At 36.7% G+C, this 16668-nt stretch overlaps 3 protein-coding genes across 7 annotated transcripts; 1 reads left to right on the top strand and 2 right to left on the bottom strand.

Moving 5' to 3' along the window:
• Nucleotides 1-1257: 1257 nt before the first annotated feature.
• Nucleotides 1258-3350, top strand: LOC111448505 (glyoxylate/hydroxypyruvate reductase HPR3-like). Of its 2 annotated transcripts, XR_002711445.1 has the most exons (3): nt 1258-1738; nt 1878-2453; nt 3195-3350. XR_002711445.1 is itself a non-coding variant. In XM_023088168.1 (2 exons), exons 1-2 carry the CDS (start codon nt 1277-1279, stop codon nt 2397-2399), a joined length of 984 nt encoding a protein of 327 aa, XP_022943936.1. In that variant the 5' UTR covers nt 1258-1276; the 3' UTR covers nt 2400-2562. The 2 variants fall into 2 exon arrangements, 1 of the variants encoding a protein (XP_022943936.1); XM_023088168.1 differs by lacking the exon at nt 3195-3350 and having other exon boundaries at nt 1878-2562.
• A 3328-nt stretch (nt 3351-6678) lies between these two features.
• On the bottom strand, nt 6679-12195 carry LOC111448488 (polygalacturonate 4-alpha-galacturonosyltransferase-like). 4 transcript variants are annotated; one of them, XM_023088159.1, is made up of 9 exons: nt 11858-12195; nt 10441-10475; nt 10085-10213; nt 9941-10004; nt 9801-9808; nt 9295-9635; nt 8633-8990; nt 7282-7869; nt 6679-6963 (listed from the first exon to the last, which is right to left on the bottom strand). In XM_023088159.1, exons 1-9 carry the CDS (start codon nt 12015-12017, stop codon nt 6688-6690), a joined length of 1959 nt encoding a protein of 652 aa, XP_022943927.1. In that variant the 5' UTR covers nt 12018-12195; the 3' UTR covers nt 6679-6687. The 4 variants fall into 4 exon arrangements, with proteins under 4 accessions (XP_022943927.1, XP_022943921.1, XP_022943913.1 ...); XM_023088153.1 differs by having other exon boundaries at nt 9801-9811; XM_023088145.1 differs by having other exon boundaries at nt 9938-10004.
• A 1061-nt stretch (nt 12196-13256) lies between these two features.
• Nucleotides 13257-16031, bottom strand: LOC111448519 (histone deacetylase complex subunit SAP18-like). Its single transcript, XM_023088180.1, has 6 exons — nt 15831-16031; nt 15500-15532; nt 15017-15127; nt 14735-14830; nt 13660-13731; nt 13257-13575 (listed from the first exon to the last, which is right to left on the bottom strand). Exons 1-6 carry the CDS (start codon nt 15999-16001, stop codon nt 13543-13545), a joined length of 516 nt encoding a protein of 171 aa, XP_022943948.1. The 5' UTR covers nt 16002-16031; the 3' UTR covers nt 13257-13542.
• Between the last annotated feature and the right edge of the window lie 637 nt (nt 16032-16668).

The raw sequence follows: 16668 nt of genomic DNA on the forward strand, positions 1-16668 counted from the left end.
CCCCCCCCCCCCCCCCCCCTAATCCCTTTAATCGAGGCTCAACTCCTTTTTCTTTTGGAGTCCTTTGTTCGACGTTTTACCAATCTACTGACACGACTAAGTTTAGAGCATAACTCTGATACTATGTTTGGAATCACAGCTCTCCACAATGATATGATATTGTCCACTTTAAGCATAAGCTCTCATAACTTTGTTTTGGGCTTCCCCAAACGGCTTCATGCAAATAGAGAGGTATTCCTTGATTATAAAGATCGTTCCCTAAATTAGCCGATGTGAGATTTTCACCGTCCAAAGTCATATGATATAATGATATAATTAATTCTTTCATTTTAATTATTTACTATTAAAAGTTTATATAAATTTATCAAATTATTTATTTGATTACTAAATAAATTCAAATGTAAGACATATTATTCAAATATAACAAATAATTTGATTTAATAAAACAAACCAACCACAATAAATTATTTCAAATTTAACTAATGTAATAAAATAATTATATATATATGAAAAGTATTTTTTAAACAACTAATTTGACCTATTTTGATTCCGTCCAAAGATCGGAGATTCCAAGAGAATATGGCCTTGTCATAATTTCACCAAATTCAAGAAAAATATCTTTTTTTGAAAGGCAGTGATATATTTGGAAGATATTTCGTAATTTATATTTATTAGATTATACAGTTTTAAATCTTTGGAAGTTGTACTCAATAAAATGTATCCGAGTTCTGCCAATGTATTTTCTCTCTCATGTTCTTTGTGTTATGAGTGTGCCGGGTTGATTGAGCCAATTTTCTCTGTGTATTTTCTCTCTCATGTTCTTTGAGTTCATTTGTGTTCACATTGAGTGTTGTTGAGCCATCAGCTATCTTAACATTCCTCTTTGTATTTTCTCTCGTGTTTTTTATGTTATTTTGATAGTATTGTTTATCTCCTGTTCTTTATGTTCATCTTGAGCGTGTGTGTGCGCGTTGTTGTTGAGCTATTCTAACATTCCTCCTTGTATTTTCTCTCTCCTGTTATTTGAACGTGTTTGTGCTTGTTGTTGAGTGATCCTAACATTCCTCGTTGTATTTTCTCTCTTGATCTTTAGGTTCATCTTGATGGAATATGTGCGTTGTTGAGTGATCCTAATAATTGATATCAGAGCTAACAGCAGGTATCGATCCTAAAAAAAAAAAAAAATCCATTACTCCCTCACCCAATCAGCTAAAGGGAATTCGGCTTCTTTTATTGTTGTTATTATTATTATTATTATTGTTTACGAGCAAGTAGAATGGCGGTCGGAAGGCAACCCAACGAGCTTCCTCAGGTTTTGGTTCTAAGTCCTCCCGCGATTTTCACATCTCTGGAATCCCAATTCTCAATCAGATTTCATATGCTAAAACCATGGGATTCCAAACTCCCATTACTCCAATTTCTCACCTCTTATGCCCAATCCGTCCCAGCCATGCTCGTTGTTCCAGGTGACCGTCTTCTAGTAAACTCCGCCATTCTCGACTGCCTCCCGTCGCTGAAACTCGTCGTCACTACCAGCGCCGGTGTCGATCACTTGGACGTCGCGGAGCTACGGCGGCGTGGGGTGGCCATTGCCTATGCAGGAAACTTGTTTTCTCAAGATGTCGCTGACATGGCGGTGGGATTACTAATCGACGTTCTGAGGAATGTGTCGGCAGGAGATCGGTTCGTGAGGCTAGGGCTTTGGCCTACGCAACGGGATTTCCCTCTCGCATTAAAGGTCCAATGGCTTTAATCTAATTGCTAATTCCTGTTTTTTGTTCTTCATTTCCAATCATCTTAGTAACAGATAGATTCAATGATGTGACTGATTTATGGAAGAGGTGTAGTTGAATTTGGATGTTCTAAAATTTTCACAGTTAAGCGGCAAGCAAATTGGGATAGTTGGATTGGGGAAAATAGGCACAGAAGTAGCCAAACGGCTGGAGGGTTTTGGGTGCAGAATCTCATACAACTCAAGAACCAAAAAGCCATTAGTATCATACTCCTACTATTCCAATGTACATGAACTTGCAGCCAACTGTGAGGCCCTGATCATTTGTTGTGGCTTAACGGCCGAAACCCGCCATATGATCGACAGGGAGGTGATGGTTGCGTTAGGCAAAGATGGAGTGATAATCAACGTCGGCCGAGGGGCGATCGTCGACGAGACGGAGCTGATTCGATGTTTGATTCAAGGGGAGATTAGGGGAGCTGGGCTGGATGTGTTTGAGAATGACCCTGAAATTCCTAAAGAGCTGTTTAATCTTGATAATGTAGTGTTGTCGCCACATGTTGCTGTGTTAACAACTGAATCTATGGTGGGATTGACTCAATTGGCGTTGGGGAACTTGGAGGCATTCTTCTCAAACAAACCTTTGGTGTCTCCGTATGTGGATTAGTTGAGGTGCAGCTAGCTGAGTTCAACAGGGAAACTACAAAACTTAATGACAGAGGTAACTTGCTGTGTATTGGTGAATTCTAACTTCACTAAACATCCTTGAAGTTTTATGTGTTTTCTCTCATGATTTATGATGAGATGTTTGTTTGGTAACCGTTCGAGCCCACCGTTAGAAGATATTGTTCTTTTTAGGCTTTCCCTCAAAGTTTTAAAACGCATCCACTAGGTAGAGGTTTCGACATTCTTATAAGGATGCTTCGTTCCCTTCTCCAACCAATGTAAGATCTCACAATCCACCCCCTTAGGGTCCTAGTATACTCGCTGGCACAACGCTCAATGTCAGGCTCTAATACTACTTGTAAGAGCCCAAGTTCACCGCTAGCAGATATTGTCATATTTAGACTTTTCCTTTCGAGTTTTCCTTCACGGTTTTAAAATGCGCTTACTGGGAACTGAGGAAGATTTTCACATCTTTATAAACTAAACTTATATGTAATATTATTAGGGAGTAGTCTTGTGATGTCCCACGTTGGTTGGAGAGGAGAACAAACCACCACTTATAAGGGTGTGGAAATCTTCCCCTAGCATACGCGTTTTAAAGCCTTGAGGGGAAGCCCGGAAGGAGAAGCCCGCTAGCGGTGACATTAAAATGGTGTCATGGATCAAATGATTGTAGAATAAGTTATCAATTCCATGGCGTGGAGCTATTTGATCCATCCATTATTGATAACGATGGTCCAACTTATAAATTAAATAAAAAATTCTTAGTTGATTGTGGTTTTAAATATTCTTACAGGCGGCCGGAGTGGGTGTGGATCTGGAATTGAAGAAGATTCTTCTTCCTGGACTAAATATGAGGCCTGCTCATATGTCTTATATGTCTGGTACTTGTTACAGTCTTTTGTTCTCTTTGTAATTATCTTATTGAGTATTGGCTTACTTTCAGCTGTTTAGTTGCCTCAGTGTTCTTTACTGAGAGCTTTCTGAAATATACTCTTTTTAAATGGCACACGAAGATGAACAGACCAATGAGCTTCCTCAAGTGTTAGTTCTAGAACCCCCCTCGGTATTCTCATGTCTGGAATCCCAATTCCCAAACAGATTTCATTTCCTCAAACCATGGCTTTCCAAACTCACCCTAACCCAATTCCTCACCTCCTATGCTCAATCCGTCCGAGCCTTGCTTTGCCGAGGTGGTGGTGTCAAACTCACCTCCCCCATTCTCGACTGCCTCCCCTCGCTCAAGCTCGTCGTCACTTCCAGCGTCGGGGTTGATCACTTGGACTTGCTGGAATTACGGCGGCGTGGGGTGGCCATTGCCTATGCAGGAAACTTGTTCTCTCAAGATGTCGCTGATATGGCGGTAGGATTTTCTGAAGATTTTCTGAATTAGTGAATTAGTTTGTGGGATATGTACTGTTAGTTTATTTAATCTTGTATTAACCGTAATTAATCTAATTTACTGTTTGTATTTCAATGTATGTCAGTTAAGGGTAGTTAGTAGCGGTTAAAGGTGGTTACTAGCGGTTAAGGGTGGTTACTAACGGTTAAGGTGGCTATTCTGTCTATATATGTATTCTGTAACTAGTTGAATAATAGGATGTTGGTTTATTGCCTCTCTTAGTTGTATGAGTGTTTTCTAACATGTACTCTGATGCTAGATCAGATATATTTAGAAGATATTCGGTAAATTAGTTTGTTGGGATATATTTGGTAGATTATATGTTTAAATCTTTGAAAGCTATATTTAGTAAATTGAAACCATATATATATATACCCATTAGGTAGTGCTCTCGAGCTCTCGAGGTACTTTCTCCCCTCTACCATACCTGAAGTCATCAATATAAAACCTTTGGCCAATATACCTGTTTGTATTTTCTCTCTCTTGTTCTTTGTGTTCATTTTGATGAGTGTGCGTTGTTGAGCGATCCTAACAATTGGTATAAGAGATAACAACTGGTATCGATCCTAACATAGTTGTTGTGCAGCCAAGTTTCTACTGAGGGAGGCTGGGTTGGTGAGAAAAGAGGGAAACTCCAAAAACTTGACGACAGAGCCAATGCATTAGTATTCTGTCTCTTTTTTCTATTGGGTTGATATTCAAAGCTCTAACTTTTCCCGAAGTTGTAATGTCTATAAATTAGTTGTTTGAGCTATATAAAGCCACTTGACCTGTCCCCATGCTTGAACTTACCTAGTTTTGTAGCTTTGATACCAAATAGTGTAGTGGACTTTCCTCAAGTATAATATTTGCTCATAAATCTCAACTAAACTGTTGACATGGGACTTAGCCTAATTGCTTGATCGCGAACACGATTATTGATTCCAACTCTATTAGTTGGCTTGACTCTGATACCAATTGTTGTAATCACACTCGATCCAAACTCACCCTTGAATAATTCACCAACTCAAATTTAGATAACTAATGACAAAGGATCTATTTCACAACATTCATCTCCGTTCTAGGAAAATGCTTACAAAACAGGGCTAAATCAAGTTTTTGAAAACACTTTGAAAAGCATTTTGAGAAATAAAATGTTATACGCTAGCAAGTCACAAAGGACGACAAGAACAACATAGATAATATATAATCCACGTAGACGTTATATCCCTAGCCCCATGTCATGCAGTAAACCCATTTTGAGCAATTTAAACGTGGAGAGGGAGACACAAACCTGAAAGCTGCAATTATATCCAATTATATCCAGGTCCTTTAATGAAGTTGCACGGGCGCAGATGAAGATGGTCGTAATCCAAATACTTTATCCTCTAGATTAAGATAATTCATAATTCATGTTATGAAGAATCCTGTTCATTCAGTGAAAAAAATATCATGATTAAAATACATCATCGCTACCGACAAATATTTGAGCACAATCTACCATGAATAACCATAAAAATAGTACAAAAGAACAGCCGCGGTATTGTGATAAACTGTTGACTAACAAAAAGTTGGAGTAATTTACTTATTTGGTTTCCTCAAGGAGAGGTAATGACTCTTTGATCATTCTATCTAGTTTGAAACCGAATGCACACAAGTAATTTGTCATAGAAACACGAAGATGAAGCAACAAATTGGATCCAAAGAAATAATAACATATTATCCAAATCTATTTTAACACTTTGGGAGCAACTTCTTGCAATGCAATGAAAATGCCAAATGCTCATAAAAATTCTACTGCAACTAAAATTTCTGTTTCGTAATCCCTTTGTTCATTTTCGGACAAGAGGTTTCCGAAGCAAACACTACACTACACTTATTTAATGCAAACAAAGAATTAATCACAACTAGAAGCTCGTCGTGAAATAGCCAGATCTCAACTCTCAATCTAAAGTATGAAAGAAAACTAACTAAGACGTTCCATCTATGCTTATGCTGATGAAATTAAAGAGAAAACTAACACAAAAGATTAAAAGTAGAAGAAATGAACCAGCAACGAGGAAGCCTCGGCCGACGACAAAAACAAAAAATAACCTCTATTCTTCGATATCGCCATAAGCCTATATAGTCCTCGTGCTAGGCCAAACCAGATGTCGATCCTTTCTTCAGCGCCATGATCGACGATCACGATAACGAGCATAATAAGAATGAAGAACGCAGAGACAAATTTTTCGCGCGGTCAGGCAAAAGAGAGCGCCAAGTTAGCAGAATAATGGTTCCTTTCAAAGGATGCACGACCAAAAAAAAAATATAAATATATTTTATTAGTGAAAGTGATACCATTTTTCTCAATAATTCACAATAATTTTATTTCTATTTTTTTAGACAACTAAAACTTTATAAATTTGCTTTTTTTTTTTCTTTTAAAAATTCTCAAATACTTCGAAAGTTTTTAAAAAATCATTAGACATTTTCTTCCTTAATAAAAAAAAAAAAAAAAATCTAAGTAAGAATTTGGACGAAATTTAATAGCATAAAAGATTTAGGGACCATTTCAAAATAATAGTTTTAATTTTTAAGAATAATAGTAACTTTTAAAATTCCAGTTGGGAATTTGAAAGATTAGTCCACTTTAAATATAAATCTTATATTGTCTATTTATTTAGTTTTGGCGTTAGGTAATAATCTCATTTCCTAAACCCTAAACTCCCACTACTCCCAATTCCTCTCTCGCATTAAAGGTGCAATTTCCTCTTTATTTTTCAATTCAACCTTTTTTTAGAGAGCTAATATTTACGGATTCTCCAGGTTCTTTCTGAAGCTCTGGTTACTGCCAGGAAGGAGTTTTGCTTTAAAGGCTATTTTTGTGGGTTGAGAGGGGATTAGTGCCCACATTCAATTCTTAGTTTCATTTTATGAAGTGGCAGTGGCTAAGATAAGGATGGTCGTAGTCAATGTACTTTGTCCAGTATGGGCGATACTTCGTAATGGCCATCTCCATCCATGGCTTCCTGTTGCCATTATAGTGAATAACAGCTGCATTTTCTATGTCCGATGGGTTGATATTTGGGTTGTAACCCAAACCAAGCACATGCCAATACTTCTCCAGGGAATATGTCAGCCCGTAAAATGTCATCAAACCTGGAGGTAATGTTCCCAGCTTCCAAAGCAGCCTTTCTTCATTCTGTAAACAAATTGCAAATAAAGAAATTTAAGCCAAATTAATAAAATTATCCCTTTTTCAATAAAAATAAAAAAAAATTAAAAATATCATCGATCTTTGAAAAATGTTTGAAAAACTCATTTCTCCACTTTAAAATGTTTCATTAGCTCCCTTTAAATTTTTTTTAAAAACTTCAAAAAAAAAAAATATATAATTATTGTTAGTTTATAGATAAACTATTAGTAACAAGTTTAAAAAATTACCTATAAATGTAACATTAATATCCTTAAATGTTTAGAAAAAAAAATAATAAATAAAAGATATGGGTGCAAGACTAACCAAGTTCTGCCAGATGTGATATAAGCCAGTGAGATCTTTCTTCTTCCACTCCTTGAGATCAAATATATTCATTCCATAAGCCCAACCGCACGCATTCGGATCGAATTCCCTAGCGATATGAGGGTTTGAGAAGTTAAGGTACTTGTCAAAACGATGGAAATTGTCAACACAGGTTTCCACGGCACCGTTGACTTTTGCCTCCAGGTCCACGAGCCACAACCCAGTCAAATCTTTCTGGACAACAATGTCATCGTCCAGAAATAAAATCTTATCCAACTTGGGATAAATTTGAGGTAGATAGAACCTTAGATGATTGAGCATTGAGAGATATTTTGGGTTCCTGTACTTCAAACTAGAAGCACTAGATGAACCAGTGGTTGAACGTCCTGCCTTGAAATAATATTCTCTCATTGCTGCAGATTTGAGCTGGCGGAGTACTGGGCAATAGGATGAGTTCAGCCACTTTAGTTCATCTAAATTTTCAACGTGGATCGTGGCTTCTTCTGGAGGATTTAAGAGAAACCACATTTTCATTGCTCCATAGTTGAGATCATCAGTAACTAGGTGGAATACATGTTTTGAGGAATCCTGTTTTGCAAACAAGGAAATATGCCTCCGTTAGAATACAATGTAAACACGGAAATAAAATTTAACCATAATCTTTCACGCATGTGATACATGTTAGGAACTACGAATCTTCACAATAGTATGATATTGTCCGCTATGAATATAAACTCTCATAGTTTTGTTTTTGGCTTCCCCAAAACGCTTCATACCAATGCCCCACGATCATCTTCTTAATTAGTCAATTTGGGACGCACCCAACAATCCTCCCCTCAAACAAAGTACACTATAGAGCCTCTCCTGAGGCTTATAGAGCCATTGAACAATCTCCTTTAATCGAGGCTCGACTCCTTCTTTGGAGCCCTCGAACAAATTACACTATTTGTTTGACACTTCAGTCACTTTTGACTACACTTTCGAGGCTCACAATTTTTTTGTTCGAAAATTGAGGATTCTATTGATATGATTAAGTTAAGGGCATGACTTTAATACCATGTTAGGAACTACAAATCTCCACAATGGTATGATATTGTCCAATTTGAGAATAAACTCTCATGGTTTTGCTTTTGATTTTTCAAGACTTCGTATCAATGAAGATGTATTCCTTACTTGTGAGATTCCCTCTTAATTAGGCAACGTGAGACTCCCACTTTGAACATAAGCTCTCATGATTATGATCGTCCACTTAATTAGCCAACGTGGGACCCCTCTCAACCATTCTCAACTATATGTATTAAAAAAATTCAATTTTCATGAATAAAGCGCTAAATTAATGAGTTGAATTCACCTTAGCATTCATTACGGTTGAGTTCACAACGACTGCTGCAGCCAACACGTTGTCTGTAAAGAGCGCATAATGGTGAAGTTTTGGATTTTCCAAGTTTTCACTTTTAGGGAGCTCTCTCTTCTCCGGAGGCAGAAGGTAGTAATCAACGGTAAGGCGCAAGGACAGGCAGCGAATACCACCTGGAATACCCTTAACTCCCAATTGAGTGAGAAATGTATTTTGCCTTTTCAACCTTCTAATCTTTTCCTCTTCAGTTAGAAGCATTGCTCTCAATTTCCTGGTCACGAACTCGCAATCAAACAGTTCATCTCTCGCCTTGGAAAGAACAGCAGCCATTTCTTTTATTCTCTTGCGCGCACTACAAAACAATGTAAGGTTTAACATGAGAAGAATCCTTATGATCATCATGGAAAAGAAATGACAAGCATGGAATTTGTACATTTTATCACGATGTGTACTCGGTTAGGAATCACGGATCTCCACAATGGTATGATATGGTCCATTTTGAGCATAAGCTCTCGTGGCTTTATTTTGGACTTTTCCAAAATGTCTCATACCAATAGAGATAGTATTCTTCATTTATAGACCCATGATCTTCTACTAAATTAACCGGGACGCACTCCCAATAATTCTCAACAGACTCTACGACCAAGTTCTATTACCTGGAATGCAACTCAGCATCAACATTTGCCTCTCCTAGGGCACGACGACTCCTTTTGAGACAAACTAAGAGCTGTTGACGCAACCCCTGTTTCATTTTCTTTTTCGATACACTCAAATATATTCTTGCCATAATAATCTGGTCTCGCATTAGACGTATGGTTGAAACTCGGTTCTTGTTTCCATTTTCCTTCTTCCATGTACTGTATTTTTCAAGAATCGAGGAGTTAACTAATTCAGAGGCTTGCATATTAGCATTCTCAAGTTTTACAATGGTATCATCATCCTGCTGAACCATTTCCATCTCCACCAATTGATTTTCGTATCGCTCTTCTCTTACTATCTACAAAATAGGAATCACGGGGGCGGAGGGTCAATAAGGTCGAGAATGTGCAAAGCCAAATATCCATGTCCTCCATCTCAATCCAAACAAGGGACCTATTGGACCAATTTTTTTTTTTTTCAACATAGAAATTATGTATTGAAACATATAGTCAGTAATTATTACCCTTCTGGCTGCTTTAGGGAGCGCGAGCAAATTGATAAATTGCATATGAGAACATGTAAAAGACAACTGCGTCAATAAAAGAAAAGGAAAAACAAAAGCAAGCAATCCATCATAAACATTAGATGTTCTAGGATTACCACCCAGAGAGTAGTTGCCTTCCATCTGGTGGGTTCCACTTCTCGGAGCTACAGCCGTTTGGCTTGGCTACAAGCAGAATCAGTAAATCACGACTCAATAAGAGCAAAGTCGATTGTACCAGAAAAAGAGTGAAGTTGTCGACTTACTAAGGAAATCGCAACAACTGCGGCGTCCACCCCAACCAATTTCCATGTTAGGATCAAATTATTTTTCTCTTTGGACTTGATATTAATAGTTCCTGTGTTGTTTGTGCGGGCTGCAATATCATCAAGAACCTGCAGAAGTATTGTAATTAACTATTTCACACAGAAAACAGTTGCTAAATTTTAAAGTTCTCATGGCTTAGGGATTAAAAGTAGCGGATGTGAAGAAATCGAGCAGGGTAACTGACATACAATTGCACGTTACCAGAAAGAGTCGAAACAAGTTTTTGGCAATTTTTCTTTTCCAATCCACAATATACAATAACCAGTTCAGAATCGAGAACGTTTTAATAACCTACCCCTTTGCTTGGACTATTTGAAGCAACCCCTTCACCTGCAGAAATTGTAATGACAAATTAAGCAAAAAAATAAATGAACAAATGAAAATCACCTCATCACAAGGATAGAACACGTTGGTATACCATACAATTTATAAATAGGCTATGATATTGTTCAAGAATAAAGCAAGAACAGAGGAAACACACGAGAACATATTAAATAAACATGTCTCTCAAACCACACGAGAACACACATAATGTTCGTACGTTGTGATAAAAGGGGGACTAAGCTCCTCGTTTGTGATTCGTTTCAAGAATCAAGACCCATATATCAAGGAAAACGCCAGACTAGATGTGCTTACTTTTTCTTCCTATCAAGTAAACGCCAGACTAGATCTCTCCCTGCTTCGACTTGAAGCACAGGCTGGATCACATATTTAGTGCGAGTTACTGCTGTAGTTGATTATTCTAGTTTGACACTAATTCATTTACAAGAAGTGAGGTAAGTATTTCCATGATGCTCTTCTCTTATTCATTATCTCCAACTAAACTAAATCACATTTGGTCATATCCATGAGAGTCAATCTTGCAGTTCTACAGACTTAGGCGGGCAAGCTTATGACCTTCCTGCTGATTTCTGAAGTGTTGGCTCAGCCAACCTTTACACGAAAAACTTTAAGGAAACATGTCCGGAGTCCATAATATTGTAGTCGATGCTACAGGAAAAAACCGGAAGATCAGAGTCATGGTGTGTTGTTATTGGAAATTCCTTACACAAAGAAGTTCAGAGGCTACAATTATATCGTTCTAACAAATTCATTTATTTGTTCTTTAATTCTTTATTCTTTGCTCTTCGTACTTCTTTTTCCTCTCTCTCATATACCGGAGCCACTCTATTTGCCGCGGAGACAATGTAAGTAAGAAACACAATCCAAAAAAATGACGCCAAATACATCTTTGTGCCACAAAGACACGTCCGTAACATGAGTGCTATACATTGTCAATTTTATCGGAGTCTGAGCGAACTTCCTGCAATGCGATTATCATTTCCGACGCATGATGCGGTGTTAAGCTTAAAATAAGGAATTCTAGTTCAACTACAATTTGATCTGTTTCGTAATCCCTTCAAATTCAGACAATAATTCAAATTCTAGAAGCGAACACCATACATAGTTTGCTCTCAAATAAATAAATAAAAATAACAATCTCTCGTGAAAGAGCCAGTTCTAAACTCCAACTCTGAAGTGGCCGTAGCTTTTCCGGTTCCGTCGAGAAAACATTATATAACAGAGTACATTAACTAAAGCTTTCAACTAATACTGAGAAAAACAAAAAGGAAATGACTACAGATCTAACAAATAAAGATCCAGAGTAAAAACCACACAGCATTCATTCTCCAAAACCACACGGAGAGATCAAAGTAGGTGAAGAAACGCACCAGTAGTACAGAAGCCGCTGACGACTACAAAAAGCAAGGGCGCAAGAGCGGAGAGGAGGACGAGAAGAGCCAAAAAGAACCTATATCTTCCAGCACCGCCATTAACTCCTTCATCCTCGTGCTTAGCCAAATCAGAAACCGATCCTTTATTCAGCGCCATTGACGATGAGCAAAAAAACGGAGAGAATTAACGCCAAGAATCAAAAATCCAAGAGCATTGCAGTTGAATGGTAGGAGAATTTCGTCGCGCAAACAGGTTAAAGAGAGAGCGAACGTAACAGAAGAAGGGAATCTTTCAGTTAAGTTTCGTCGCTATCGAATAACATCTCTGTGAAGTGCGACCAGAAACTGAACGCCGGTGCTTTTTATACTCCCGTTTTTTCTTTGCTCTCTCTCTTTCTCTCTCTTAGAAATCTCCCGCTCTTTCCCGGTTCAATAAAAAGCTAAAATAATTATTTTGTGGTTAAATTGTAAAGTTTAATTATATTTTCTAGGCTAATTAAATAAAAATACTTCCAAAACAAATTCAATAACTTTAAATATTAAAAAAAAATTGAAAAATAGTGCTGGACTTAGTTTTAGATTGAAATTAAAATATTATTCCACTTTAAAAAAATATCATTCAATTTTAATAAATTTTATTAATACTAACATTTAAAAAATTAAAATATACATAGTTAATACTAGGTTTAAAAAATACACATTAATTTATAATTATAAAAAAAAATTCTTACCGACAATATATGAATAGATATCACCTATAGATATAAGATTATTTCTCATCATTTTTTCTTTTAATTTTAAAAGTATTTTTCTTTCAAAATTAATAAATATTTTTAAAATATAATACTAATGAATTCGTTTCTAGGCTAATAATTAAAATATTTTTGAAATTATTTAAAAGTTTCATGGATATTAATAAATAAAAAAAACAATTTAAGTTCAAAAACACTATTTTAACAAAATATTAATAAATTCCCATTTAAAATGAATAATTTAAGTTTTTTTTTTTCCTTTTTTTTTTAGTTTAAATGTTTTGAAGAACACTTTTATTAATTATACATGTTTTATACACAAGTAGTAAACAATATTTTTTTTAATTGATCTCAAAATGATTATTGAATATATATTAACTAATTTTGAGAAATGCAGGAAATTGAATTAGCAAGTTAGGTGAAAAATTCAAATATTTGACTTGGAATAATGTTGTGATTGGGTTATTTAAAATATATTAACCCAAAAAAGATGTATGATTTAAAATTTTGAATTGAGTTATTTTTATTGAATTCGAATATCGGGCGAAATTAAACTAAAAGAAACCCTTTGTTCTAAAATAAAATACAACTCTTAACAATCTAAATAAGACTAAACTAGCAAGCAAGAGACTAATTTCCTAGTGTTATCAAATGGGCTTCTTGTACCCAAAATGGCAAATTGATGTCACATTCATGACGAGGTGTTTAATCTGAAGAAATGTAAAACAGAATAACATACTCCTCAATTGATTTCATATTCAAGACAGATGACTATCATGATTCCACCTGAAAGACCAAGGGAACAACACAACACAACACAAACATGTAAACAATTTCCAAACACATTATGGAATTATACATTACGACATTGAAGCTTGGTTCTTTACTAGGAAAAAGGATCACGAGACCTTTTCGGGTCGACAAAATTCCCTATATAATTGCCACGTCCAAGTAATCTCCGATCTGCAGGGAAAAAGTGTCGTAAGTACGCGACAAAATACAGGAGGGGAATGAGATGGCAAAAAACAAAACCCATGTTTGTTTTACCTGAAAACCAAGTTCTGCCAAAGCTAAGTTATCATCTGATCGTCCATTTCCGAACGAGAATGTCTTCCCAACCTTCACGTAAAGAAACAGAATCTGTATTACTCGGAGGCTCGTATAATAGTTCACTTTCTTCATACCTTTGTTTATAATCGTACTTTATGTTCTTTTAAGAAATAGGTCAATCTAATTCGATTCACCTAGCAGATATACAGAGGTATTTGCAGTGAAGGAAAATGCAAACTGGCAGGGCATGAAGAAAGGGTGTTTAGTACAGAAGATTTTGTGTCATTTCATTCAACAACCATGTAATTAGCAAGTGATCCTTTAAAAGCACTAAATGAAATTAAATGGGCAGCTTATCCATCACAGCCGTGCAAGAATATGCAACGTAGGCACTAGTTAAGCCCGTTCGATGTGTTCATACATGTCCTAGAATCAGAACTACCCACCTTTTCACAAAACTGAGCGCTACAAACTTCTTAAGACTATGGGAAAACTCCAGTTTGAAAGTATTGTCACGATCAAACAAGTCGTAGACATAACATCTGTCAACATAATACTCAATAGGGAAATATTTATTTTGTATTTCCAGATTTAGTTTAGTCAAATTCAACACTAGAATAAATAACTTCAATCTCCTCCCTTAGTTCAGTTGTCTTTTTTTCTTTGACATTTATGGCATTCTTGTAGTTCAACACATTACTGATTTTGTAGATAAGCATTTCTCTAGGCTAGGTTTGTTTGCTGTTTGGTCCTTGATGCTTGAACATGTTAAAAGTATTCAAGTTTTTTTCTGGTCAAATTCCAGTAATGTTAAGACTAGATTTTGAGTACCAAGTGGGACGAATTCTAGGACAATTAATGGGTTTTGGGTAATTTCTAGCAGAGTTTTGGTAATAACTGATGATTTTACCACTAATCAACTTACATCTTCAATTTCATATAATCGAAACTCAACGAAGTAAAAAGGGCGAAAGATCATGAATATTTCCAATGTAACATCCTGAAAACATAAATAAAAGTGTGCATTCAAGTCAGAGTGGAAGAAAGAGAGCACAGAAATGGAGAGAGGTACCTCTCTCACAACAAACCGGCCATGTCTATCTGGATACACCAAAGCGAAAGATAGTTTAGCATTTCTTCTCCTGGCTTCTGGAGCTACCTCTTTGACCTGTGACCCCACCCCCGAAAAAAAAAACGAACACACAAACTCACAACATAAGTTTAAGGACAGCAGTAAGGTAAACAGTGTGGCATTTAACAAAAAAACATGAACTAAAAATGATATAGATCATTCGTAATTACGTCATGCGAAGCGTGCAAGGAGAAATGATTGAAAAGGGATGAGAAACACAACCAGATCAGTTAGCTCGCGAAGAGTAGCATCCTTCCAGGTATATATTTGAACCTCATCCCTCGGCTCCTTGCCCCTCACGGCGAAGTCTTCATTGAAATGATGACTCCCAATCTGCAATTAACGCAAATTTCAATTTAATAATGACTGTTCCTTAATCCAATAAGTGGCATTACTTAGAACCAGGAGAGTAGATCATCAATAAGCTATATGATATGCCTCATAACCTAAATGTAGAAACGCAACACCAGAGAAATCTGCTTTAATTATCCTCTCATCCGACGCCTAAATCCTATCGGTCTCCACAATGACATAAACAGATGAATATTTCACACAAAAAATCCGCGTCCAACGAATTTCATTTCATACTTAACGGATTAATCTAGAAAACAAACTTGCTTTCGGGTACTTAGTCACTTCCAACTTTGCACAAAAATGTAACACAATTCATAAAAACAAAAGGCCAGCATCAAAAATACAACGTACCTTCGTAAAAACACGAAGCAGCAAAGGACAAGTCTGCAAGAAGAGAAGTAAAATGACTCAGTATAGAAAGTCAAACACGCTATCTATGTTTACATAGCTATCGATGTAAAACAGAATCGTTAAGCCAGAATAAGGCAATACTCAAAGTTCCAAATAATCATCATCAGAATAATGCAATTTCTATAGCGTTCTAGAACGAAGAAACGAGAAACCGATTGAAGATGAAGATGGATTCAAAAACAAGCTAATGAACACCAAAATTAAAACTGACATGATGATGGAACGGACAGAAACCCTAAAAGTAAAAGATGAGAAGGAAAGAAAGAGATACCTTCTCGCGATCGACTGGCTCCAAGCGAGGACGAGGAGGCGCATGAGGGGCTCTTGGAGGAGCGCCATAAGCTCTCCTCGGTGCTTCTGCTTCTCCCGCCATTTCTGTGTCTGTATTTTCTGCTACTTCTGGAAGCTTCTGCAGTTTATAGGCGAGGCCCGGAGGCCGCATCTTGGGCCTCGAGAATCAGGGCTCAATCCAGTTACTGTTAAGTCCTCGATGAAAATTTCACAATAATAAAAACTAATTATTACAATTTTTAATTAAATATTAAAATGTAAATAAATATATATTTTATCAACTATAACTTTAATTGAATTTATTATTTAATAAAAATTATTTGAATGGAAATAATTTACCCGCGAAAAATCTAATCAACAAGTCTCAGTGTGCAACGAGCAAAACATTCTTGTCATATTATTCACAACGACTCTCAGCAACAAATACTTAGTATGAATTGCAAGATCCCACGAACCACTGAATCTTTTGAACACAAGTTGCGCCGGAGCCTTCTAGTCGAGGGCACATCTACCTAAGTGTCATGCATCGCTGCCCCCACATGCAACACCCATTTGGGTTCGCCCCAAAAGAGGAAATCAGCTCGAACCGACCCACAACTCTTATAAACCCACCCCGAAGTTCGTGCCTCAACTAGAGCAACAATTTGCATTCCCTAAGCGACACACATGCCAAATGTATGCTCCTTCCCCGATCACGGCTCTTCTCAACTTGTTCGTCGATGCACTCTTCGACTTAGTTCCGACGCGGCTCAACATTTTAGAAATAGCTTATTCGACTCGCTATTTAATAGACTGCAATGCCTATAAAAAATGACATC

This window comes from Cucurbita moschata, unplaced genomic scaffold (genome assembly GCF_002738365.1).
Source record: "Cucurbita moschata cultivar Rifu unplaced genomic scaffold, Cmos_1.0 Cmo_Scf00001, whole genome shotgun sequence".
In the NCBI taxonomy this organism is placed as follows: Eukaryota; Viridiplantae; Streptophyta; class Magnoliopsida; order Cucurbitales; family Cucurbitaceae; genus Cucurbita; species Cucurbita moschata.